The sequence below is a fragment of the Labeo rohita genome, chromosome 1, assembly GCF_022985175.1.
Source record: "Labeo rohita strain BAU-BD-2019 chromosome 1, IGBB_LRoh.1.0, whole genome shotgun sequence".
In the NCBI taxonomy this organism is placed as follows: domain Eukaryota; kingdom Metazoa; phylum Chordata; class Actinopteri; order Cypriniformes; family Cyprinidae; genus Labeo; species Labeo rohita.
The window spans coordinates 44935348-44963097 of NC_066869.1; the positions used below are offsets into that span (position 1 = coordinate 44935348).

General features: G+C 33.5%; 3 protein-coding genes across 6 annotated transcripts in view; 1 reads left to right on the forward strand and 2 right to left on the reverse strand.

Moving 5' to 3' along the window:
• Positions 1–547: 547 nt before the first annotated feature.
• On the reverse strand, positions 548–9994 carry fastkd2 (FAST kinase domains 2). 3 transcript variants are annotated; one of them, XM_051121232.1, is made up of 14 exons: positions 9926–9970; positions 8538–8633; positions 7861–7938; positions 7086–7739; positions 6046–6149; positions 5847–5955; positions 5315–5438; positions 5078–5217; positions 4744–4916; positions 2954–3117; positions 2650–2874; positions 1314–1395; positions 1069–1183; positions 548–889 (listed from the first exon to the last, which is right to left on the reverse strand). In XM_051121232.1, exons 3-14 carry the CDS (start codon positions 7861–7863, stop codon positions 749–751), a joined length of 2034 nt encoding a protein of 677 aa, XP_050977189.1. In that variant the 5' UTR covers positions 7864–7938; positions 8538–8633; positions 9926–9970; the 3' UTR covers positions 548–748. The 3 variants fall into 3 exon arrangements, with proteins under 3 accessions (XP_050977189.1, XP_050977197.1, XP_050977181.1); XM_051121240.1 differs by lacking the exon at positions 9926–9970 and adding an exon at positions 8726–9067; XM_051121224.1 differs by lacking the exon at positions 8538–8633 and having other exon boundaries at positions 9926–9994.
• Positions 9995–10203: 209 nt separating this feature from the next.
• mdh1b (malate dehydrogenase 1B, NAD (soluble)) lies at positions 10204–14763 on the forward strand. Its single transcript, XM_051111775.1, has 9 exons — positions 10204–10265; positions 10386–10498; positions 10622–10756; positions 12145–12287; positions 12377–12891; positions 13729–13870; positions 14106–14281; positions 14392–14531; positions 14623–14763. Exons 1-9 carry the CDS (start codon positions 10244–10246, stop codon positions 14701–14703), a joined length of 1467 nt encoding a protein of 488 aa, XP_050967732.1. The 5' UTR covers positions 10204–10243; the 3' UTR covers positions 14704–14763.
• A 1623-nt stretch (positions 14764–16386) lies between these two features.
• The window catches only part of retreg2 (reticulophagy regulator family member 2), an 11966-nt gene continuing 602 nt past the window's right edge, over positions 16387–27750 (reverse strand). Inside the window, exons 2-9 of one of the 2 annotated variants that reach the window (XM_051111762.1) lie at positions 27128–27231; positions 25058–25088; positions 24759–24888; positions 24063–24147; positions 23428–23565; positions 22464–22552; positions 21896–22031; positions 16387–19921 (exon numbers count right to left, since the gene is read on the reverse strand). In XM_051111762.1, the coding sequence (XP_050967719.1) occupies positions 19200–19921; positions 21896–22031; positions 22464–22552; positions 23428–23565; positions 24063–24147; positions 24759–24888; positions 25058–25088; positions 27128–27231 (1435 nt within the window). In that variant the 3' untranslated portion in view covers positions 16387–19199. Of the gene's footprint in view, positions 19925–21895; positions 22032–22463; positions 22553–23427; positions 23566–24062; positions 24148–24758; positions 24889–25057; positions 25089–27127; positions 27232–27750 lie in introns of both variants that reach the window. The other variant, XM_051111752.1, reaches the window with a different exon arrangement.

The window sequence follows — 27750 nt, forward strand, 5'->3', positions numbered from 1 at the left end:
TAATCATGCTAGAAACAAGCTAGCAGCTTTGCTAATCATGCCAGAAACATGTTAACGACTTGCTAATCATGCCACGAAGATGCTAGCGACATGCTGATCATGCTAGAAACAAGCTAGCAACTTGCTAATCATGCCAGAAACATGCTAGCGACATGCTAATCATGGTAGAAATATACTAGTAACTTTAATCATGCTAGAAACGTGCTAGCAACTTTGCTAATCATGCTAACAACATTCTAGTAACATTCTAGTAATTATGATAACAACATGCTAATCATGCTAACAACATTGTAATCAGCCTATAAAAATACAAACAATAAGCTAATCATGCTAAAACATGTTAACAACATGTTAAATCATGTAAGCAGTGTGTTAAATCATGCTAGCTGCTTCCATACTTTTACAACTGCTTCAAACTTTCAGGCTAGGCTTTCTCAAGCCAACTTAAAGTTTGTTCTCAAACTTTACTCATCTAGTTAATACTATTATTTGTTATAAGAAGAATATTAAACTAAACTAAAATCACTAAAATAAAACACTGAACAAGTTCAAGTCATTTTTTTTTATTAAAAAAATCACTTCATATTTATTCTTTCATTAGTTTCAATCAGTCGGTGTGTTTGAGGAAGAATACATAACTGTACAATATTGATATTATACATCAATAAATAGTATGCATCATATATCCACCTCTGAGTAAAATCAAAAAACCATGCATGAGGGAAAAAGAAAAACACCACAGAATTGCTTAGGAACAGTGAATTTCACTCTGTTTTTGCACTGTTGGTATTTCCTGCGTTCCAGTGGATTCCTGTGCTGGAAAAATGAGCTTTTGTAGCATCTTAATCTTCTCTTCCTCAGTTTTAGAGTTGAGCTCCAGGACAGGAACCTAAACACATTGAATATATGAGGAATGTTATTGAGAATGCAAATCTAAAAAAAGGCAAAATTGTTCATAAAACCATAATTTTTCTGTAATACATGACTATAAAGTGTCAGTTCTCAACCACAAACACACAAATATTGCCTTAGTATGAGGTTTTGGTGGAATTGAAAAAAAAAACGTACCAAAGCAGGTTTATAACCAAGTTTTTCAAGATGGTGAAGTCTGATAGCCAGGTTGGCTCGAGGATGTGTTGTACCAAAGCAAAACGAAGCAGGAGAGGCACAGACCACCGCAATCCTGAAATAAAAGACAGTGAAGACATGTTAAATTTGTCAGCAAAACTACTTTCTAGCAATCAACATTTAGGTGTGTAAGATCAGCGTGCGATTGTTCATATAAACATCACAGCTGTCTTGTGTTGTTTTACCTTTGGGTACATTCAGGTGATCCAGAATCCTCTGCACTGCCACAGGTTTCTTCCGCTTGATGAGGCAGTGTAATCACACAGTCTAAAGCAAAGATTCAAGACAAAGATTCAAATAATATGCACATAGTTATCCAACATGAAGCATTTAACAGCCATAATGTGACATGTTTCTGAGTGAAACACATTATTCAGTGAGAAATGTAGAGAGTTAATTTTATCCATTAAGATTTGATTGCTGTTGAAAATAAGATATTTTAGCTTATTACTTTAGGCAATCATTTTATTATATTAATATTATGTAATTACTATAAAATGTACATTAAAAACCCACGTATTGTCTTATGATTTCATTGTTGATCATTCTTATTTTAAAGTATTTTTTTTAACATATACCATTTTATTATAAACCATTTTCTCATTTTTGTTGTTTGTATTTTGTGCCCAATAACTTGTTTTAATTTTGCATTGCATTTGACTTAACTTTTATTTATTATGCAAAATATAAGTCTCATTTTTAACCTTTCAATTTTTATTTGACTTGGTTTTCTAGAGATTTATTTGTTTCCATTAATTGAAAAATGCTTTAAATTGCATTGGTTTTGTTTGGCAGGTGCTATAAAGTTTGACTGCTTGATTAACATAATACTATTACATATTATTAAATTATGATACTACTTATATTGTTATCATGTTGAAAACAGCTCACAAAATATGTTTAGCAATGTTTTTTGAGCAGAAAATCAGCATATTAGAATGATTTCTGAAGATCATGTGACACTGCAGACTGGAGTAATGATGCAAAAAATTCAGCTTTGAAATCACAGAAATAAATGACATTTTAAAATATATCCAAATAGAAAAGAGTTATTTTAAATAGTAAAAATATTTAAAAAATTTTTACTGTTTTTGCTGTACTTTGGATCAATAATAATATTAATAAATGCAGGCTTGGTGAGCAGAAGACACTTGTTTATAAAACATTAAAAATCTTACTGTTCAAAAACTTTTGACTGGCAGTGTATATATTTTATATTTGTGCAAACTAAACTAAACTAAAAACTGATCTAATGAGCAAAAACCCTTAAAATCTTACCTATCCCAAACCTTTCAATTTTTATTATGCAAACTAGATCACAATTCTTGTTTTTAACCTTTTCATTTTCGAATACATTTGCAATTTATTACTAAGCACTTAGTTTAAATTGCATTAGATTTTTTGAAAGCTGTTACAAATACAGCTTGATCAATATTATTAAATTCATATACAAATATAACTCTGAATCCGACACTAAACTTGAACTTATAACAAACAGAAAACTGCACAGTAACATCTCACCAATGAAATAAATGCTCTGCTCCAGGACACTATCCTGAACTGCATCATTTCCCACAATGCTCCTGACTGCCCTGAGTATTTCTTGGTTGACTGTGACCTCGTGAGCAGGAGCTCTGATGTGCAACTCTGGGATAGAAGTCAGGGAGGACGGCAACTGATGTTTATCCAGTCGCAAACACAGATCCAACGTGTGCAGCCACCTCTGAATCTTATCCGACTGTTTGCCTGTGAGGACGCAGGAACAGATCACAGCTGAAGTGTGATGTTTTGGGGATAAATACAGAGAGAAATTGGAGATACTAACCTTTCTCTAGTAGCTGGTCCAGTGTGTCCTTCTGTAGCAGTTTCTCCAGTGGGGTTTGTGGGAAGTGCTCCAGCATTGCAAGATAGTGGACGGCTTTCAGTAGGTCTGTGGGAGACATCTTTGGAAGGTAGGACTCCAAGACTGTAGTTACACTGGCCAGAAACCTAATTAAAAAGCAGTAAGTGTTACTGTAAATATTCTGATAAAATATGGGTATTGTAAAATGGTGTGCAAATGTTGTGCAACATTTAAAAATCATATCAACCCCAAATGAACGCAGGTATTAAGGCTTGTATGGCTTAATATAACAATTGATGTTTCTTACTGAAATATGTAGTAGAGAACACACAAAAGATTTACATTATTTTAACAATTCACATTGTTTTATACATATTTTGGACTATGGGGGGCATCATTACTGGGCTACACAGTGTGACCATTTCAGTGACTGAAAACTACTGCGTGCAACTATGAAAAAATATTTAGGAGCACCATGTGCGACTGACCTGATCAGCACATTTGTGTTTGCACTGAGGGGAGCTGCAAAGGTTTCTATGTGTTTTTGCAACATTGAGTAATGCATCACAGACATATCTCATGAATCCTTTCATAAGTGTAGAGAGAGTGTAAATAAGACATTCATTGTGCAGTGTAGATAGAAAGCTTCGTTGATTATAATGGAACTTTGTGAGATTGTGATGAACTAAGATGAGTGACAGCTTTTAATGATTTTTAAGGGAGTTTGTAGATGAGATACTGAGTTAAAACAACAGTTAAATAAACAAGAATTTAATATTAAGCGACTTACATTGTCTGACTATAACACTATTGCCTGATTTCGTCATCAAAAATAGTTTAAAACAAGTCACAGCTGAGCCGCTGTACATCTCCATTCAAATAAAGCGGTGTTTTGTTTATGAATGAATGTGCATTTTAAAACAAATCTAGTGAGTCGATTCAATTTCCCATTCATGAAAAGAGTCACTTGCTTTATTCTGAATGAATCAGCCTTTCGAACGAATCAAATGAATGAATGATTCAGTAATTAAATCAGTGACTTGCTCCTACCTACTGGCAGTTTTAGATTCATTTTTGAAAGTATCTTTCAGTTATTTAAATCATTTGAATGAATGCATATTTATATACTCAAAATGTTATATTTAAAATATTAATCTCAACATGAATTTGATTGCATTGACTCATGCCACCTCTGCACCTCATTAAACATACGAAAATACACTTAGAAGCCACTTTTGTGTTCTTCTATGCCACCTCTGTAGTACCAATTCATTTTGTTAATACCGTTTTAATCTGATTCACAACTTATTCTTATTCTACTTGTTCTTATTCTGTTGTTTTAATTAGAACATTTAGAAAGCTTATAAACTACATATATATATATATATATATATATATATATATATATATATATATATATATATATATATATATATATATATATATATATATATATATATAGGTGCTCCTAAAAAGAAAAGTAAGCATAGAGCCCTGCATTATTTTGATGATGTGAAATCATTTAACTCTGAGAGCTCCTTTTGCTACCTTTTGCTATTTTAGTAGAAAATAAACTACTAATACACAGGCGGCTTTTGGTTGTAATTTTCATATATATATATATATATATATATATATAACGATGTGGATTTTTTAAATAATGTACATCTTTCATGGGTTTTCTACTATATATTTTAGTAAGAGACATTATTTACTTTATATTAAGCCATACAAGTCTTTAATTCCCCTTAAGAATCAAAACAGCCACTTACTCTGTTTTTTTCTCTTTCAGGTCATGATTGAGGAGCGAAAACACTTTCAAAACCGAAAGAAGGTCTTTCAGGGTCAGACTTTCAGACTTCTGGATGATTCTCTCCGCAAATGCGTCCAACAGGACCACAGGTCTGAACAAGAGATTCTCAAATGTTACTAGAAAGAGAATCACCTGGGAAACATGAAAAACATTCATTTAATTCATTATAGACCACTAATATTAAACACACCTCTCTGCTCTGACACTGTAATGCTAAAGACAGGAATGCACAAGTGTATACAGACCAATGATAGCACTTTTATTTTTATTATTTTTTTTATTATTATGATCACCTGTTTGTTGGACCACATATCAAATGTGCTGGCTATGTAGTCAGAGATGGAGTTAAAGAGGGTGTAGTTCCTGTAGTGAAGCTCATGGCAGGACTTCAGTACCGAAAGAAGTCTATTGAAGGGAAATTCATGCACATTTTCTGCAGGAAGCAATGAGAAGTAAAGCAACAGTTATAGGAACTGATTCACTGTTTACTGTAGTTTTAGAAACATCTGAGAGGATCATGCTCATCTCACCAGCTATCTTCTTGCTGCAGACATCCAGCAGAGGTTTAAAGTTCAGACCCATGGCAGCTAGGCTGGAGAACATGTACTGGGTGTTGGGTGGACTAAACTCATCTGCCAGTGACAGAGCTTTGGTCTGAGGGAGAATAAAGAATCTGTTTATGATCATTTCACAACATCATAATTTCTCCTCTGAGTAATGTACGTCATACTTTTTTCAGTCCAATTATTTTTTGCATAATGCAAATTCTTAATTTTTGAACCATTAAGTGGTTTGTGGACTGTGGCATTATTTTAATGCAAAAAAATAAAAAAATAACTCAAATTAAATAAAATAAATCAAAGAAAATCATTTTAATGATGCTAAAAAAATATATATATAATTTATAAATATATAATTTCTTGTTTTTACCTTTTGATTTGAGTACATTCAACTTGGCATGTTTTCGTGAGATTTAAACACAGAAAATTTACTCCGAATCCATCGGGCCGTACATTCAATACATTTTAGATGATATACATAATGAATGAACTGTAATCTAACCGCCAGCTCTTTCTTCAGAGGTATCGGAGAGTTTTTTCCCACTGCGCGCATCATGCTCTGCAGGACAACCACATTCTGGATCTCAGGAATACGATCCTTCAGCAACAGCCTTTCAAATCAAAACACAAATTGATGAAAACACACACACACACACACACAGATGTGACATTATAAGTTCATATTTGGGCTGTAATCAAACCTTAAAGCCTCTCTTAGGGCCTGAACGTTCCTACTGTTCTCCATCTCCCGAATACTGGAAGCCAACACCGAAAGAGATCTTATATCAAACTGATTCAGCCGTTCCTGGATGGGGCAAACCGAAAACAGGGTCAGATTAGTAAATGCTTCATAAACACAACAGAAATAGAAGAGGAATAGGATATACTGAATAAATGTAGCAATATTAACTAAATCGAAAGAATGAGTTGAAAATGGATACTCTTAAGAATATACTAAACGCAGACAAAAAAATATTTAAAATATAAATATAGAAAATAAGTACTAGATAGTTATATAGACAGATGACTTTATATCTTACAATTTTGACTTTATATCTTGTAATTCCGACTTATATCTTGCAATTCTGGCCTTATATCCTACAATTTTAAGTTCAAGTTTTGACTATATTTCGTAATTCTGACTTTATATCTTACCATTTTGACGTTATATCTCGCAAATCTTACTTTATATCTTGTAATTTTGACTTTATATCTCAGTTTTGACTTCATATTTCATAATTCTGAGTTTATGTCTTAGAATTTTGACTTCATCTTTCGTAATTTTGAACTATATCTCGCTTTTCTGACTTAATATCTCACAATTTTGACTTTATATTTCTCATTCTGATTTTATATCTTACAATTTTGACTTTATATCCTGTAATTCTGACTTATATCTTGCAATTCTGACTTTATATTGTAATTCTGACTTTATCTTACCATTTTGAGTTAAAATCTCAATTTTGATTTTATATATTGTAATTCAGATTTTTTTTATCTCATAATTCTGACCTCATATTTCACAATTTTGGCTATATCTCATAATTCTGACTTTATATCTTACAATTTTTACTTTATATCTTGCAAATCTGACTGAATTGCAAGTTTACATCTCATAATTCTGACTTTACATATATATATATATATACATTTGATTTAATGTGTGAATATGTGAAGATTCATATTTTCAGCCTAGAAAACAAAACCTCCAATGTGATCACATTCTCAGGACTTCTCTCACTTGTATCACACGTAGCAGCGTCTGCACAAGCCGTGTGTTTTGTGAAACTCCCAGATTGACGATGGCCAGCAGACTGTAGGCAAGATCTTCGCTCCTCATGCGCCAGGCGTCCGTCACGGCCCGTTCACACACTTCCTCAAACACCGGGTGCTCAAACATCAGCTGCAGCTCACAGCGCCGCTGCTCGTCCGTCATCTTCTTTGAGCTCTCCCACATGCGTGAGAAGATGCTGCTGATGTGCTGCTGCGACGCTGGGAACTGCTTCAGCGTGTCCAGCACATCAGTGGGGCCCAAACAGTTCTGCAAATGTGCGTAGAAAGGAGTCCTTTCTGTTTTATCTGCAAGTCCACTGGTCTCTGGAGAGGGGGTAGTTTGTTTAATCTGAACATTAAGAACTTCTTCACTGCTCTGACAGTAATACCGGACTTGTTTTATTGCGTGTCCTTGTGTGCTTTTTCGCCCCAGCGGAGATGACAAAGCAAAGCTTCTGCTTTTATGATATAAAGACGCCTGTGTCCTTACAAAAGATTCGCATTTCCACAGTGACGTGGATCTCAGAGCACATCTGAGCATTTCCAAACCTGATTTATACATGCTCATGTTATCATCACAAACGCACAGGGCGATTCTCCAAAGCTTCAAATGTGGTTTAACCTGTTGCAACAAATGAAAAAGTAAAACAGAATCCTCTGTACTTACTACAGTTTGTGTTCCTACTGTAAAATCATCATAAAAATTGTAGTAGTTATGGTATTTTAGCTGAAACAGATCTTACCATTCATTTTATGCGCTCTTACTTTCTGCTAACGCATCCGACATGGTCACAGGTTGGATGCAAGATCATCAAATGTTACTAGAATCAGAAAAGAACAGAATTAAATACACTGTGTGCATAATTATTAGGCATGTTGATAATCTGGTCATATTTTTTTTACCAAGCACATTTTACCAATTCCAAACCACAACAATCTTAATAACTACTATTAATTTTGTATTTAATCATTTGTAAGTGATATATAACTGTCTGTGAAGGCTGGAAGTGAAAAACTCCTTGTATTCAGGTGTGCATAATTATTAGGCATGTTTTCTTTTACAGATAAAATGAGCCAAAAAAGATATTTAACCCAGACTGAAAAGTCCAAATTATTAAATGCCCATGAGAAGAATGCAATACTAATGCATTACAAGAATTTGCAAAGTTAAGGCTTGACCATTGGACAGCGAAATGCTTGTTGAGTCTGCATGGTCAGAAAAAAACAGGTGGAGAAGAAAAGATGCATGTTAACTGCAAAAGAATTAGGAATTAAGGTGAAGAATTAGGTGTGACACCATCAGGAACCGTTTCCAGTTCTCCAGCGCCACCATTTTCCAGAACTGCAACCTCATGTTTAGTCTCCTATCCTGAAAAGTCTGACTTGCAGAGATGGACTAAAATGAACTCCCAAAACTCACTGCCAGATTTTGGAAGATAAATTCTTGAATCAGAGGTACAAGAGGATGTGATGCTTGTCCTTCAAGAGTCACTCTCAACTTATCTGTCTCTAAAGCCTATAAAAAAAAAAATAAAAGTCTTCATGTATTTCACAACACGTCAGCTTGTTATTCTTATTAAGTCAGGGGCATTTTTTAGGATTTTTTACCAAGCAAAGTCTCTGAGAACCTGACACATTGCACTTCTGAAGACTCCAGGTAGGTTGCAGTTCTGGAAAATGGTGGCGCTGGAGACTAAACGGTTCCTGATGGTGTCACACCTAATTCTTCACCTTAATTCCTAATTCTTTTGCAGTTAACATACATCTTTTCTTCTCCACCTGTTTTTTCTGACCATGCAGACTCAACAAGCATTTCTCTGTCCAATGGTCAAGCCTTAACTTTGCAAATTCTTGTAATGCATTAGTATTGCATTCTTCTCATGGGCATTTAACAATTTGGACTTTTCAGTCTGGGCTAAATATCTTTTTTGGCTCATTTTATCTGTAAAAGAAAACATGCCTAATAATTATGCACACCTGAATATAAGGAGTTTTTCACTTCCAGCCTTCACAGACAGTTATATATCACTTACAAATGATTAAATACAAAATTAATAGTAGTTATTAAGATTGTTGTGGTTTGGAATTGGTAAAATGTGCTTGGTAAAAAAAATATGACCAGATTATCAACATGCCTAATAATTATGCACACAGTGTATATATTTGTACAGTATGCACTTGTCTGTATGCCCTACTGCAAAGAAAATATAATTCCTTATATAATAACAACCAACTTATTTAATTATTGATAGTGCACAAAATTATTTATTGTTAATATATTACAATATATTTAATAATACACAAGAAATCGCTTTTAATATACTGAAAAATATGTGATTTACATATATATATTTACATATATATGGTAATGCATGTCATTTTATATGCACTTTATAATATATAAACATTTTAATAATATATACATGTACGAGACAATTACACATGCATTATATTTTATTTATTTTTGCATTTTTCTTGTCTTTTTTTAGTATATTGGCGTATTTTTTATTTATTTATTTATTTATTTATTTTGGTTTCGTAAGGGTGATTATCCACTATATTTTTAACCATAATAAACAGACGCTGTTTAAATTGTTGAAAATGACTAAAACATATTATAATCAACACATATATTTACACATGAAGAGAACAGCAGCGTTGTGCTTGTATTGCTTGCATGTCCTTGAAGAAATGCGCCACTATTGCTGTATAACCCGTGCGGTATTTACATGTTTGCTGTTAATTATGACACTGTCATATATTTTAATAATCTCGTGATCTTTACAAATCATAATGTAATGATCTTACCCTTCATTTGCTGTCTTCACATGTGTACGGCTCCCACTACGAGAGCAGCCATGACAGAAACAACGAGCGCATGATAGTTCCGCTTGTAGTATCGCGTGGTTTCCACAATGTTATTTTAAAAACACCATATAAATATTTAAATAAACATCAGGATGACTTGTTAAATTCATATTATATGCAAAATTTTATTTCTAAAAAAATAATAAAATACAGATTCAAAAACGAAAGCGAAATACGAAATGCTTCCTCTGACGAACATCTTATGCGGAACACACACTGTTACCTAGCAACTCCAGACGCGCTTGTGAACGGAAAAACATGGCAAAATTTGTTCTAGCAGGTCTGTCTGGAAACTGTAAGCTGTGTTTTAGTCGTTGTTGTACAGTATTTTTGGTGTGTGTGGTCGATCATGTCACAGTCAACATTATTTTAATTCTATAACATTATCTACGTTCGTCAGGAAAGGCTGATTGTCCTTATTATGCAAAGGCTGAGCTTCTGGCTGATGTGCTGCAAAGAAACCTGCCTGATTTTCACATTCACAAGATCTGTGTGCACCCCAAAGTCTGGGAGGTAAACCTGAAAAGTTTTTGTAATAGTGTAATAATTTGTACACAGTTCACAAGATGCTGTTTTATGTTATTTTGCTTGATTCATGTATGTCTTTTGTTCACAATGATGCATTTTTCTTTGTAGAAATGGTTGGAGGACACCTGTGCATCAAATGACTGGAAGCATTCAAGCTCTCCTATAATATGGAGAGAGCTGATTGATCGTGGAGGGAAAGGCATGCTGCTCGGAGGCTTCAGTGATTTCCTTGAGCATGCTCAGGTTTGCACAGGATACTAAAATTAAACTGAGGAATGCACTTTTCTTAAAAATGTCGTCAAGAAAATATTAAAGTTTACATACTTAAAAAGCATCCTTCTGGAGAAAACATGTGACCCTGGACCACAAAACCAATCATAAGGGCCAATTTTTTGAAATTGAGATATGAAGAGTTCAGATGCAAAACCAGCTAAAAGCCATCTTGGTCAAAATTGAGATAATGATGCCAAAAAATATCAGCCTCAGCCCAATCAGAAGTACTGGTACTTACATAGAAACCTGTACATCTGAGCCTGATAAAAATGCATATTTAAAGAAAGACGTAAGATGGATTTATCTGGTTTTGCATCTGAACTCTTCATATATACAACATGAATAAATAAGCTTTTCATTGATGTATGGTTTGTTAGGATTGGACAATATTTGGCCGAGATACAACTTTTTGAAAATCTGGAATCTGAGGGTGCAAAACAAATCTAAAGATTGAGAAAGTTCTTAGCAATGTATATTAATAATCAAAAATTAAGTTTTGATATATTTATGGTAGGAAATTTACAAAATATTTTCATGGAACATGATCTTTACTTAATATACTAATGATTTTTGGCATAAAAGAAAAATCAATTATTTTAAACCATACAATGTATTGTTGGCTATTGGTACAAAAAACCTTTGCTACTTACGACTGGTTTTGTGCTCCTGGGTCACATATGTATATATGACCATACAGTAATTAATGAATATACATAAATATAGAAATCTAAGTAAAACAAGAAAAGAACTGATTTAAACCAGAATCTGTCTTCTTGAAATAATGTAGAAACAAACTTCAAAATTTTGTAAAAAGATTACGTTTCATTCTGACTCCAAATTTAATCGTCTCATTGAGAAATGGCAGCTTCCACTTTCAATGTTCAGTTTTCAATAAAAAGTTCAAATCTTTTGTGAACAAGAAACACATTGTCTAGAGATCAGAACTTAATGTTTTAAGAAAATAAAAAAAAAAATGTTTTGCCAAAGCAATTGAGAAAAACCTAAATTGGCCTCTCTGGGTACTGTGCAGTGATATTTTGCAAAGAAGATTTGCCAGATTTTATTCCAGCTCTAAAATGATTGCAATTTATTAATTTAAGACTACAAGATAACATTTTAAATTAAAGGATTCGTTCACTTCCACAATAAAAACTTCCTGATAATTTACTCACCCCCATGTCATCCAAGATGTTCATGTCTTTCTTTCTTCAGTCGAAAAGTAATTTTTGAGGAACACATTCCAGGATTTTTCTCCATATAGTGGACTTGGTGAAAAATCCTGGAATGTTTTCCTCAAAAACCTTTCTATTCGACCAAAGAAAGAAAGACATGGGGGTGAATAAAGTCTTCTCTTGCAGGGTTACTATGGCATCACCTCAGATATGAACACTGATCTGATGCTAAAAATTGCAGAAGAGAATGGACAAACTAAAGAGCTGTGTATGGAAGAGGAAATCCACCGACACATGTCTCTCAAACCTCTGCACATCTGGATCAGCAGGTGGACATGTCTTATCAAGAACTTTATAGTCTCAATATTTTCTTATTCCTCAGATGCATGACATTCAACCTGAGAAAACCCTCTTTCAGTGCTCTGAACCCTGTCTGCTACAGCCTCATTCCTCAGTTGTTCACCCCGGGGCTATATCCAGGTCTTCCCACCTTCAGCCTTCACCTCATGGATGCTGACGGCTCTGAGGAAATGCTTCAAGGACTCAAGATGGAAACTGAAGACCTTGCCCTGCATCAGCTACATGAGGTCACAGTGCATTCAGACCATGCACAAGCATTTCAGGAAGCCCACTTCATAATTTTTCTGGACGACCTGCAGCCTATGTGTGGAAGTAATGATGAGAAGGATGACAAGGACCACATGATTAGCCAGGTAGCAGAACGTTTTCACTGCTATGGGCAACTCATCGAGGCAAATGCACGGAAAGACGTAAGAGTGATAGTGGCAGGAGACTCCTTTGTTAATCTGAAGTGCTCGCTGTTAATTGAGAACGCACCCTCTGTTGACCCACACAACTTTGTGGCGATGACAACACAACTAGAATACGAGGTGAAAACACAGCTTGCGCAGAAGTTGTCAGTGAAAACAGCAGGTAAAGTAGTAGTTTTTAAGTATCAGTTTAAATATTTGTTCTAATATTCAATAAAATAAAAATTGTAAATTTTTATTATGTATTTTTATATTTATTATTCTAAGTTTTAATTATTATTAAATGTATTGTTATTTTGGTATTATTATAATAATTTAACAAATCAATTAAATTATTAAAACAAAAAAAAATATTTATTGTTTAAGTATTTTATTTATTTTATTCTATCTGTCTATCTGTCTATCTGTCTATCTATCTGCCTTTACTTTATTTTGATGTTCATGTTTAAATTTTCCTTTTTTTATTATATACACAGACATTACTAATGCCATTGTATGGAGAAATTATTAAAATAAATTATTCAAATAATTCGAACAATAATTTTAACCATTAATCAAAATGTTAAAATAATATATATATATATATTTTTTTTTTTCTTCTTTCATTTACTTTTGATGTTTATGTTCAAGTAATAATTTAAACAATAATTTTAATCAATAATCAAAATATTAAAATAATTAAAAAAAAATAGATTATTAAATTATTAAATTTTGTTCTTACTTGCTTTCTTTTATAGGTTTGTTTGTTTATTTATTTTATTATTTTATTATTTATTTATTTATTTATTTATTGATGTTCATGCTTGAATTTTCTCTTTTTATTATATATACATACATCACTAATGTCATTGTATTGGTAAATTATTAAAATAATTGAAACAGTAATTGATTATATAACCATATATTAAAATAATGTAAAAAAAAATATTTATTTAGATTTATTTATTTACTTTTTAAATGAATCATTTAATTACATTTTGTCTTTTTATTATATTCACAGACATCACTAATGTCATCGTATGGGGAAACATCAGTGGCTGTTTCCATATTGACCTACAGAGGGCGAAGGTTTTCAGATATGATGGCGCAATTTGGGGACCAGATGGTTTTTCTCAGCAAGTCATGGAAATAATTTACGATTGGTAAATATCATTGTGGTGCATGACTCAAGCCATATGGCTCTTTCTTGCAACTCCATTTATGAACCATTATAAAGGGAATCATTTTATCAGTAAACAAAAAAATCTGACATAGAATGTCTAAACTAAATTGGCATCTTTAATTGCATCACACATGCATGTTCCATATATACCACAAATAGTCTAAATACATGTTTGATGTGGCACTCGTGTAATCATACATGTTTTATTTTATAAGGAAATGGCTGGAGACAGATTTTATGAGTATAGTACATAAGCACCGTACCACAGTTTCATCAAAGACCAACAAAGCCACAGCAATATCAGCAACAAATGGAATAATGACCATTTTAAAAGCCTGGAATAATGATGCATCTCCAGAGGATGTCTTCTCACTGGGTGTAATTAGTACAGGCAAGGCTGTTTGAATCTTTCTCGAACATGGAACAAATATGGCTATATATTTTACGTTATAGTTCATTTATAATGTATAATCAGCATGACCAACCTTTGTAAATCTGCAGGGCAGTTTGGGATTCCAGCAGGTTTGGTGTTTTCTATGCCTGTGAGCTTCAGTGGCGGCTGCTGGTCAGTGCGCACTGATGTTACTGTGACAGATGAGTTGAAGCAAAAACTTAATGCTTGTGCTGATGAACTTAAAATGGTGAGTACAAGAAGTGAGAAAATGGTAAATGCCAGCGTTGATAAGATTGCAATGGTTAATCAATGTTGTTTAATGCATTTATTTGCTTTAGGAGAGAGACATTGCAGCTAGAATACTGAAGATGCATGACGCTTCTCCAAAAGCAGACTTCAGTGACTCACTCCCTCAGTAACACGACACATCATTATTCTAATAAGAACATTTTTTAAAGCTATATCTGGGCTAGTTAGGCAACAACTGAATTCTTTAAATGGAAAGTGTGATGACCTTGGCATATAAAAATGTTCAGTTCAATTCTTGAAGTCCCACGGTTCAGATACAGTTTTTGAGTCATGGATCTATGGAAGCCTGTTTTTGCCACTGAATAATAATAAAAAAGGTAATTGTGACTTTTTTCTCACAATTCTGAATGTTTTTTTCTCAGAATTGTGAGGAAAAAGTCAGAATTGCGAGATACAAACTCGCATTTGCATGAAAGAAGTCAAAACTGACAGAATTGCAAGTTATAGTCAGAATTGTGAGATATAAACTCGCAATTCTGAATTCTGAATGCAAGTTTGTATCACAATTTGGACATGTTTTCTCACAATTGTGAATTTATATCTTGCAATACTGACTTTTTTCTCAGAATTGTAAAACATATACTTGCAATTGTGAGTTATAAAGTCCAATTTTGAGGGGAAAAAGACTCATCAAAGACTCAAAGTCAGAACAATGTTTTCCGGATCAGCAAGAAAAAAATATTTCAATATGGCTTTGCTTTTCACTTATTACTTAAAGCCAAGTACTTCTTTGATACCACAGCAAAACATACGAGTGTAACTTTTAACATTGATTGATTAGCATTGATGACAGCAGCAGGCATTTATAGGCTGCTGTCCCTTTAATTAAGACCTGATGTATGGATCCAATATAATGATACACATCCGATTTCTTCGGACTGTTTTCTTTCAGTTAAGACATGACTAACTGCGTTTACCAGAATGATTGCCGAGATGGGTGTTTTGTCATAATTTTATGTGTATGTGTCTACACAAGAGGCGAAAGAGGATTCAGTTCCCTGTTTTTACAGTCTTTTTTGTTTGCGATGTCATGCCATTGCTATGCTGTTGCTGAAGTGCTCTGAGAGCTTTAGTGTGTTGCTATGGGGTTGCTAGGGTCACCTGGGTGGTTGCCCAAGTAAAACAGACCCAGAAATCAGAATCTTCTAAATGCATGAAAACACCTTCCTTAAGCATCTGCCAAGAACATTTACACACCATTTTCCGATAATACCGAAGACCTCTGTAATGTTTCCATCCTTAGAGATTTATCGCCTCCACTTATCGAGATTACAGTCACCTCTGACTATAAGCAGTGCGACCATCTGCCTTGGCTTCTGCTGCCAGCTCACCACAGGCCTTCATACACTGGCTGTCGACATGGTTAGCCTTACCTCACAAGGCATTCGTCATGCCTGGCTTTATCTCTTGCTGTTCCATGAGCGCAGTCAGCAAATATTTAATACAAAAACAAAACTGTAGCGCAGTTTTCCTTTGCAAAGAATGTGCGCCCGTCGGAATGAGAGTCCAAACAGCTGATAAAAACATCACTCTCTCTGTATTTTAGCTGGAAACAACGGTTTAAAGTTCAAAATGCCTTAATGATGGAGCTTTATGCTCCACAAGATGTGAACTGATGGACTTGAGTGGTGTGGATTATTGTAATGTTTTTATCAGCTGTTTGGACTCTCATTCTGACGGCACCCATTCACTGCAGAGGATCCATTGGTGAGCATGTGATGTAATTTTCCCCACATCTATTCTGATGAAGAAACAAACTCATCTACATCTTCAACGGTATTGATCAATTCTCCTACAGTTCACAATTTATATACAAATTCAATTCCATGAAAACAATCCCTGTTTTCAAATAAACACAAAGCATTTGAAGTTGAAAACCAGCTTATGGGTGTATATTAGAGATATATATGGAGGTGCAAGTCAGAATAACAAAATGACATTCAACAATACATTTTGTAGTTAAATGCTCTAAGTGCTTTTTTATAGATCATAAAGCAGTAACAGCATGAGCAAAACACAACCACTATTACACAAAGATAATCTCTTCGTAAATATCCGAAAACACAAATCTCAGCGGTCTGGATCAGACGTGTCAGTTTGTGGGTATCTACAGGAGAAGGGGCGAAACGCACTCAGTCGTGCAAAGCAAAAACACTGCGTCCTAACCAAACAAATGCGATGCGACAAGCAGTGTGCTTTTCCACACTGAAACTAATACAATCAGGCAATGCAGGATTTCAGACCAGTCAGATTTAGAAAAAGGTACACATTATGATTGGTTAGGACACAACGTAAGAATAACTTGCAACTTTAAAGGAATGTCAACCTGCCTCCAGTCAATAACCAGATCTGTAAAACGTTCTTTCTGTGTGAAAAAATGGTACGTCCCATGTTACAGGCCTTCAAATATATACATTTATATACACATTTCCAGTTTAAAAGATATTTCCCTTTAGTATGATTAATAATTGAAAAATATATCTATATATTGGATCATAAAATCTTATTCTTTCATATTCTTTCATTGTCATGTAAGACCTTCAACACTGGCATGAAGACAAATGAATAATCAAATTCTTTAAAAATAATCCCAAATATGCTGTTAGAGCTTTACGTTGTCAATTCTAGAAATGGATGAGTTATTGCATACATCTTACAAAGACACATACAAATAAGGCTCAATCATTTGCTTAAAAAAACGAAATTAATTCAGTCAAGTCCATGCACGAAATCTATTCAAACTTCGTACAGTTAAATTTTAGTTTGTCATGTAAATTATATTTCAGGCAATCTGTGAGCTCTTGATGTGATTTGTACAATGAAATACAACGTACACTACTGTTCAAAAGTTTGGAGTCTGTAAGATTTTTTTTTTTAAGTTTTAAGCATTTATTTGATCAAATTATTTGATGTTTTCTACTTTAATGTATTTTAAAAGTTGTCAAATTATGTAATTTATTTCTGTAATCAAAAGCTGAATTTTCAGCATCATCACTCCAGTCTTTAATGTCACATGATTCTTTAGAAATCTAATTCTAATTTAATAATAATTTATTTTTATTATTATTATTATGCAGTTTTTTTTTTTTTTCAGAATTCTACTGGAAAGTTAAAAAAAGAGCAGCATTTATTTGAAATAAAATTATTTTAATCACTTTTAATCAATTTAATGCTTTCAAAAAATATATATATAAAAATAAAATAAATGTAATCGATTAATCGCGTCCAAATTAGTTTTTGTGTACGTGTGTGTACTGTGTATATTTATTATGTATATATAAAAACACACACATACAGTATATATTTTAAAAATATGTACATGTGTTTACATGTATATATTTATAATCATAATTTATGATATATATATATATATATATATATATATATAAACATAACATTTTTCTTAAATATATACATGCATGTGTGTGTATTTATATATATATAATAAATATACACAGTACACACATATATTATGTACACAGAAATGTTTCTTTTGGATGCGATTAATCGCAATTAATTGTTGCCCAGCACTAAAAATAAAATACATGAAAAATAAATACATGAACTAAAAAAAGTAAATCTTACTGACCCCAAACTTCTGAACAGTAGTATATTTGGCATGGTTATGAAAATCCAGAAAAAGCCCTGCAAAATGTAAGCATGTGCACACAAACAATAGTTAAAAAATGCAACCAATTACAATATATTGAGCCTGAAGATGAACAGAGTTAATCTCCTAAATTTTTATGACATCAGAAAGGGAAAAAAAAATCAACCGCTAATATTGGGGAATTTTTCTGATAGCTAAAGTGTGCTAAGCTGCATTCACAATCACCTTTGTGCGACGAAAGTACTTTACAGATTACATCCTCAAAAATAAATCAATGGCACAGTCCAATATTCATTTCTCAAAACAATTTTCAGAAATTGATTTGCAATTGCAATGCAGCCAAATGTGCTAAACTTTTTTAACTTCCATCTCCGAATATAAACCTTGCAGCTTAATTATTTATTCGAGACGTGTAATAGTAAACTATTCTTCACTCTAAACAATTTTAATAAATCAAACCATCCATATATTATAGAATATATATATTAGTTCAGCTATGATAATTAAAAGAAATCTTTGACATAACCAGCTTTTCACATCCTGCTCATCCTCTCCTTCCACACAAACCCTCCCAGCCCGACAAGCAAATAAAACTCAGCCCACATGGCTTCTTCCCATGACCCGATGCACTGATGACAGTCAGGTGGGATTGATAAACCAGAGGGCTCTTGTTATCTGTCGCAGACGTGTGGTCTTTGTCAAAATATACATACAGTGTTGTAAATGATTAAAACTAAGTCTAAGTATTTTAAATCTGAGTGGCTGGATTTGAGGCTGAAGGCCATTTGGATCTGTCAAAAAAAAAAAACATTTTACGTTTTGGACATTCACCTGCTAAGGAAACAAAAGCCCACCAACAATCACAGTGATCTCACTCCCGAAAACAACAAATTAAAGGCATAGTTGACCGCAACATTCCCTTTCACAAATCATTTGTGTCAGTATATGGTATCTACATGAACTATAAATAAAATAAACAGTTTAGATGACGGGAAGCTAGGAATCCTGCTGCTCTTCATGCTGCTGACTGCTTGGGGGCGTGTCTGTGGAAGCCCCACCCACCTCTTGTCCTAGGCCCAACCCCTCATCCATTTGTTCCAGTTCGCTTTGGTCCAGAAGCTCAAAGTCCTCTTCCTCCGCGGGCACGAGCGTGACATCCGGTTGCTCTTCGGTGCTTGCTTCGGTGACGTCGACGTCCTCTTCTTCTGCGCTGGCTTCTTGGGCCGACGGCGACTCGAGAGGCGATTCCATGGGGCAAGGAGGTGTTTCGGTGGGAAGAAACGAAGCAATTGACAAACCTTCGCTCGCCTCCCTAGACCGTAACAGGGCTGAGAGAGTGTTCTGTACTACGGTGGAGATGGCCGTGCTCACTATTTCCTCGCTGAGGGCTTCCAAGGACCGAGCGGGTATCGAAGCACCCTTTTTTTCAGTTCCCGCAATGCTTTGGTCTGCTCCCGCCGCTTGTCCGTGTCCATTAAAGTGCGTGTTGACAAAGTGAAGCGGAGATGCTAAGTGCTGAATGAGGAGGCTGGCTGGAGACGGCGCTTCCTCCTGGTGCTCGGAGGCGGACGCTCCTGCCTGCTCGGACCCGAGAGCGCCCAGCGGGAATGGGAACAGACCCCGTTCAATAGAAGGCAGCTCGTCGACTGATGGGAACTCTGCTAGGTCTCTAGTGAACGCCTCCTCTGGTTCACTGTGCACGCTCTGCTGATCCAGGTCTGCTGATGAAAACAAAGGCAAAACCATTCATAACGTAGAGAGCAAAGGCTTTTTCAAAGATAAAATACTTAGTAAGCCATTTTTGGAATTCTTTAAAAATTATTTACTCAAAGTCATATTTATTTATGATTTCACACATAAGTTAAAAGTTTACATACACCTTGCAGAATCTGCAAAATATTAATTATTTTACCAAAATAAGAGGGATCATACAAAATGCGTGTTATTTTTTTTAATTTAGTACTGACAGGAATAATAATAGTTGAATTTATAAAAATGACACCGTTCAAAAGTTTACATACGCTTGATTCTCAACACTGTGTTGTTACCTGAATGATCCACAGCTGTGTTTTTTGTTTAGTGATAGTTGGTCATGAGTTCCTTGTTTGTCCTGAACAGATAAACGCCCTGCTGTTCTTCAGAAAAATCCTTTATGTCCCACAAATTCTTTGGTTTTTTTTTAGCATTTTTGTGTATTTGAACCCTTTCCAACAATGACTGTATGATTTTGAGATCCATCTTTACACACTGAGAAAAACTGAGGGACTCATATGCAACTATTACATAAAGTTTAAAAAAGGTGAAAACAAAACGAGAACAACAACAAAGTTTTCACCCCCCCGGTAAAATAATTAACATTTTTGCAGATTCTGCAAGGTGTATGTAAACTTTTGCCTTTAACTGTAAATTTAAATTTGTGCAAGATTTTTTTTTTTTTTTAAACATTTAAAATGAAAAAAAAAAATTATTTGCACGAATTATTACACAAATATTGTTGCCTGCATTTCATAAATAAGGCTCTTTTATTAGCACACAGTCTGGACTAGCAGAACTTTTCCACAACATGGCATTTAATGTTTCTAATATTTATTATATATTAAAGATAATAATATTATTTATTATTGCTCAGTAAAAATGTTACCACTTTTTTAGTATAATTTGAGAGTTAAAATATTTTTTTAATATGTTATTTTAAATAATGTTAAAGGATTAGTTCACTTCCAGAATAAAAACTTCCTGATAATTTGCTCAACCCCATGTCATCCTAAATGTTCACGTCTTTCTTTCTTCAGTTGAAAAGAAATTAAGGTTTTTGAGGAAAACATTCCAGGATTTTTCTCCATATAGTGGAGTTCAATGGTGGCCAACGGGTTGAAGGTCCAAATTGCAGCTTCAAAGAGCTCTACATAAGGGTCTTATCTAGTGAAACAATCTGTCATTTTCTAAAAAAAACTTAAAATGTATAGATTTTTTTAACCAGAAATGCTTGTCTTGCTCTAGCTCAACTTCACGCATTACATAGTCAAATTGGAAAGGTCACATGCGATGTAGGCGGAAGTACCGACCCAGTGTTTACAAAGCAAACATGCAAAGAAAGTCAAACACCCTTACAAAAAAGGGTAAATCAACAATGTTGGGCAATTTTTAAGTTGAAGGAAAAAACGAGATGGAGTTTTTCGCCCTACCCTACCTTTTTGAACCAGAGTACACAGACGAACAACAAACCACACATGACCTTTCCAACTTGATTACGTAATGCGTGAAGCCCTGCATACGCATCGCAAAACTAGTGCAAGATGATCATTTGTGGTTAAAAGTATATAATTTTATTTTATTTTTTTTAGAAAATGACAAATTGTTTCGCTAGATAAGACCCTTATTCCTCAGCTGGGACTGTGTAGAGCCCTTTAATGCTGCATTGAAACTGCAATATTGACCTTCAACCCATTGATCCCCACTGAAGTCCACTATATGGAGAAAAATCTTGGAATGTTTTCCTTAAAAACCTTCATTTCTATTTGACCAAAGAAAGAAAGACATAAACATCTCAGATGACATGGGGTGAGTAAATTATCAGGAAATCTTTATTCTGAAAGTGAAGCAATCCTTTAAATACACTACTGACTAAAGTACAATTTCATAAAAAAGTATCTAATTTTAAGACTTTCATTCACATTAGAAGCACTGAGTACCTTCAGAGACGTCTGTGAGCTGTGGTGTGGTGGCTCTGGACACAGAGAATCCTCCACTCTCCAGTATAGACGCCTCCTCATCAGACAGCTCAGAGTCTGTGATGGCCATCGCCAGAGCTGTAGTCTTCACATCCACCTGATCAAAGAACGAACCAATCAGTGACTGGAATTACACTACTGTTCAGTAAGATTTTTTTTGGAAATAAATGAATACTTTTATTCAACAAGGATGCATTAAAAGTGACATTAAAAACATTTAAAATTCTATTTCAAATAAATGCTGTTCCTTTTGAACTTTCTATTAACCAAAGAATCCTGAAAAAATAAATCACAAAAATATTAAGCTGCACAACTGCTTTTAGTATTGATAATATAAATGTTTCTTGAGCAGCAAATCAGCATATTAGAATGATTTCTGAAGGATCATGTGACACTGAATACCAGAGTTATGGCTCCTGAAAAATGTACAAGTTCTAAAAAGTTTAAATATAGAATGTGGCCTCTGTAAGACAGGACATACCCCTCATCACCAAACATGAAACTAACCCCCCTGTATCAGGACACTCACAGTAGGGGCGAAACATGACAGCTCCTCCTCGCTCTCACTCTCCGTCTCTGCCCTCGGCTCATCACCCTCTTCCTGCTCCTTCTTCAGCTCTGCACACACACACACACACACACACACACACACACACACACATACTTCTCCAGAGTACTGTCTAACAGGAAGTGACACACTAACAACTTAGTTTGCAAAGAACCTATAATAGTAATATCGGCAGCAAGAGCGCATAATAAATTTAAATTCAAGCAGTAAATTTTTTTTTTTACTGTACCTAAAATGTCTTCATGCCTAATTTCACTTTAAACATGAACATAGAGGCACAATATATCAGACATATGCAACCCTGGACCACAAAACCAGTCATAAGTAGCACGGGTATATTTGTAGCAATAGCCAAAAATACATTGTACACTGGTCAAAATTACAGATTTTTCTTTTATGCCAAAAATCATTAAGATATTAAGAGAAGATTATGTTCTATGAACATATTTGATAAATTTCCTACCATGAATATATAAAAACATAATTTTTTATTAGTAATATGCATTGCTAAGAACTTCATTTGGACAACTTTAAAGGCGATTTTCTTAATATTTAGATTTTTTTTGCACCCTAAGACAAAAAGATTTCAAATAGTTGTATCTCGGACAAATATTGTCCTATTCTAACAAACCATACATAAATTGAAAGCTGATTTATTCAGCTATTCAAATAACTGATTTATTGTCAGCCATTATATAATTGTCTATAAAATAAAAAATATATATATATTTGTATACAATCTCTGTGTGTGTATGTACACACACACATATATATATATATATATATATATATACACACAGAATATAGAATTATATTTACTACTATGTAAATTCTTAATCAAACAATATTGTGTTAATTTTGGATTTTGAAAAATTAAAAAGTTAAGTTAGCAACGCAGAACAGTAAATAAAGGCAGCGCTCTCACTTCTCTTGTCATATTTGCGGCGCTGTGTGTCTCCTTTCATGCTGTAGTCGAGTTTCATCAGTATGGGCTCCAGTCCGGTGTACATTTTCTGGATCAGCTCATGGTAAACCACCAGCGGCCACAGCAGCACGCTCAGCACTAAAGCAGAACAGAGAAAAACACAATTAACCTCTGCATATAGTACCGCTCAAAAAGTCTGGGTTCCGTAAGAGTTATTTCTCATAAGAGATTATGAAAAATAAGTGACAGTTATACTGTTACAGAAGATTTCAAATAAATGCTGTTCTTTTGAACATTCTATTCTTTAAAGAATCTTAATACAAATGTATCAACTGTTTAGAACACTGATAATAATCAGAAGTGTTTCTTGAGCAGCAAATCAGCATATTGGAATGATTTCTGAAGGATCATGTGACACTGAAGACTGGAGTAATGATACGGAAATTCAGCTTTGCATCACAGAAATAAATTAAATTTTAATTTATATATCAATTATATAATCATAAGATATAATCATCTCTTCATTTTATAGCAATGCAAAATACATCCAGAGTGTTACCTAAGTGCAGAGGTGGAGCAATTAGCAGCAGTATGTGTAAAGTAATATATGCAGATAAACAAACAGGTTTCCTCACATATGATGTAGGAGATCATTATCCCAGGAATGTAGTGTCCAACCACGGCCAGCATGAAACATCCTGAACACATCATGATGCAGAACTGATGAAGAGAAACAGAACAATTGATCAGTGAACACTTTCAGGTGTTCATTAAATGTTTTGGGGTCAGTAAGATTTAAAAAAAAAACCTCTTTAACTAACCAAAGCTGCATTTATTTGATCTAAAATACAGTAAAAACTGTAATATTGTGGAATATTATTACAATTTTAAGTAACTACTTTCTATTTTGATATATTGTAAAATGTAATTCATTCCTGTGATGCAAAGCTGAATTTTTAGCATCATTACTCCAGTCTTCAGTGTCACATGATCCGAAATCATTCTAATATTCTGATTTGGAAACAACAATACTTTTTTATTTTAGGATTTTTTCTTTGATGAATAGAAAGTTCTAAAGATCTACACTTACATTAAATAGAAATGTATTGCAATATTATAAATGTTTTTACTGTCATTTTTGTTTAATTTAATGCATCCTTGCTGAACAAAAGTATTAATTTTATAAAGAAGAAAATTTTAAAAAAATCTTACTGACCCCAAACTTTTAAATGGAAAAGACCTCTGAGATAGAGAAAACATTTCAGTTCTAAATAATATACATTTTTTATATTTTATACAAAATATTATACAAAAAATATCTCTCTCCCCACCTTGCCGTGGTTTTGCCGTTTGTACAGAAGCATTTCTTGGATGTAGAGGCTGAAGGTGAGGTAACTCTCAGCGAGATGATGGCTGAGCTCCTCCACGCTTAACAGACGTGGCTGATCAGTGAGCGCTTCTCTGTAACAGCGCGTACAAATGAACTTGCAGTTATGGCAAAGTTAAACTAATTTAATAAGGAAACAAACTTAGGACACAGCAAGGGAAACAACTATGAAAGTGAGCAGTGCAAACGCTTAAGGGACGGGGGTGCTGTTGAGACATGCAGAGATTATTTAAGACAACATACCGCTCAATAACAGACGCCTCTGGATGCCACACTATAGAGAATACAGGAGCAAACAGTGAGTGAGAGCAAAATCATACAAGCTCCTGCAATAAACTATGAATGTACAGGCCTCATAATGGTACAATGTTCAGACAATTCTCGAATGAAGATTCTGTGAGCAATATAAAATTGAGCTGAATCATAAATCGATCCCTCCCTGTTTTGTGACAACAAAGAAATGTTTTACAATAACAGCATCTCCAATTTGAATTTTAGGTCTTTTATGTTTTTCAGTTATGTTTGCAGTAGAATATTGTAAAATATTACTATAATTTAATTCAACTGTTTTATATTGTACTGTATTTTAAAATGTAATTTATTTCTGTGATGCAAAGATGAATTTACAGCATCATTACTCCAGTCTTCAGAATGATCCTTCAGAAATCATTTTGATATGCTGATTTGCTGCTCAAGAAACATTTCTTATGAGTAATGAAAACAGTTATGCCGTTAATATTTTTTATATATTATCTGATAAACAGAATATGTTATTTTGTAGCATTATAAATGTAATGTCCCTTTGCTCTTTAAAATTTATCTCAAAAAATGTTTATAATTTTTATGTATATTAACTGAAAAAGATATGCATGCTGTTTAGTTCTTATATTAAACCTTTTAAATCTACTTAAATAACCATGACTGTTTTGAAAATTAAGTTTCCCAAATTTAATAATAAAAAAAAACATTTCAATGCAAATATATTTGAGTAACATATTAAATATCCTCAAAATGCTGCAAAACCCACCACCACTACAGCTACACTACAAGTCAAAAGTTTTTGAACAGAAAGATTTTTAATGTTTTTTTTTTAAAGAAGTATTTTCTGCTCACCAAGCCTGCATTTATTTTATCCAAAGAACAGCAAAAATTGTAAAATTTTGAAATATTTTTACTATTTAAAATAACTGTTTTCTATTTAAATATATTTTAAAATGCAATTTATTTTGTGATTTCGAAGCTGAATTTTTAACATCATTACACCAGTCACGTGATCTTTCAGAAATCATTCTAATATTCTGAATTGCTGCTCCTAAAACATGTATTATTATTATTATTATTATTATTATGCTGCTGAAAACAGCAGGTTTCAGGTTTCTTTGATGAATAGAAAGTTAGAAATAGAAATCTTTTGCAACATTATAAAAGTCTTTATCATCACTTTTGATCAATTTAAAGCATCCTTGCTAAATAAAAGTATTAATTTCTATAGTTTCATACCCAAAAACCTGACTTCAAACTTATGAATGGTATAGTGTATAATGTTACAAAAGCTAAATATAAATGCTTGGATCTTCCTAAATAAAAATTACTCAATAATAATAACAATAAATGTTTCTTGAACAACAAATCAGCATATTAGAATGATTTCTGAAGGATCATGTGACACTGAAGACTGGAATAATGATGCTAAAAATTCAGCTTTGAAATCACAGGAATAAATTACATTTTAAAATATATTCAAATACAGAACACTTATTTTAAATAGTAAAAATATTTCAGTTTTTTACTGTTTTTGCTGTTCTTTGAATCAAATAAATGCAAGCTTGGTGAGCAAAAGAGACTTCTTTAAAAAAAACATTAAAAATCTTACTGTTCAAAAACTTTTGACTAGTAGTGTACATTTAAAATAAAACTACTTTTGATGAATTTAATGTACAGTCATTTATTTTTTAAAAAACTACTTTAATTGGACACAGTTGTATATTACTATTGTTATATTGGCGCATATAAATAAAAAGCAAAGTTATTGAAAAAACATTTGCAAAACATGCCTTAATTGTATTAATGCTTTTTTTTTTTAATGCTTTTTAGTTCTTTTATTAAACCTTTAAAAATTTACATAATCAACCATGACTGTTTGAAATTGTTACCAAATTTAGAAAAATAAACCTTAGAATAAATACATTTGAGTGACAAACACACAATATGTTATATGTTATTCTTCAGCCATACTGACCAGTCTTATGATGTTACGAACTGTGTATGTTGCTATGAATCAAATACACATTATACAGTCTATGCACGCATTACCAGTGATCTGTGGCAGCTTGTCTTTCCATCGCTCCAGTAAAGTCAGTCCAATGAGAGACACACTAAGGAGGAACAAGGGTCTCAAAGATGTGGACGACAGAAGCCTAAAACACACACACATCCGTTCAAACATCACATTCTGCATTTACTCCAATTACTAAACAACATATGACTCATTCATATGGCAGAAGTCAGGTTTGTCACATCCCATATGGAAATTTACCACAGTTCCTGCATACTAATCCAAATGTGACATTTGTAAACAAAGGTAATGCTAACATGGTAACCATTAATCAGTTGATATTATTACATATTTATGAGGTAATTCAACATCTGTTTAAAAATGCATGGTAATATCACAGTAAAAGTTGAAAGCAAACATGGTATTACCATGGTACGTGTCCAATAATCATACACCATGGTATTTACACCTTACAAAAAAGCACCATGACCATAGGTTTTTAAACCTGTATTATAGAGTACCACGTACTGTAAATGTATAGTAAACATTAAGTACCATGGTTTTACCGTCTGTTACCATGACTGTACTATGGAGCTGCCACAGTGCTTTTTGTCATGGTATGGCACAGTAATCATTGGTAATATTATGGTTTGTACGTCCA

Excerpts from the sequence above, each read along its gene's own strand:
- fastkd2 (XM_051121224.1), bottom strand. Across the intron at positions 2,875-2,953 it reads GGACCAGCTACTAGAGAAAG|GCAAACAGTCGGATAAGATT; the intron begins GTTAGTATCTCC and ends GCGTCCTCACAG. Across the intron at positions 1,184-1,313 it reads TCACCTGAATGTACCCAAAG|GATTGCGGTGGTCTGTGCCT; the intron begins GTAAAACAACAC and ends CTTTTATTTCAG.
- mdh1b (XM_051111775.1), top strand. The coding sequence starts at position 10,244 with ATGGCAAAATTTGTTCTAGCAG. Across the intron at positions 14,282-14,391 it reads ACTGGGTGTAATTAGTACAG|GGCAGTTTGGGATTCCAGCA; the intron begins GCAAGGCTGTTT and ends GTAAATCTGCAG. Across the intron at positions 14,532-14,622 it reads GTGCTGATGAACTTAAAATG|GAGAGAGACATTGCAGCTAG; the intron begins GTGAGTACAAGA and ends TATTTGCTTTAG.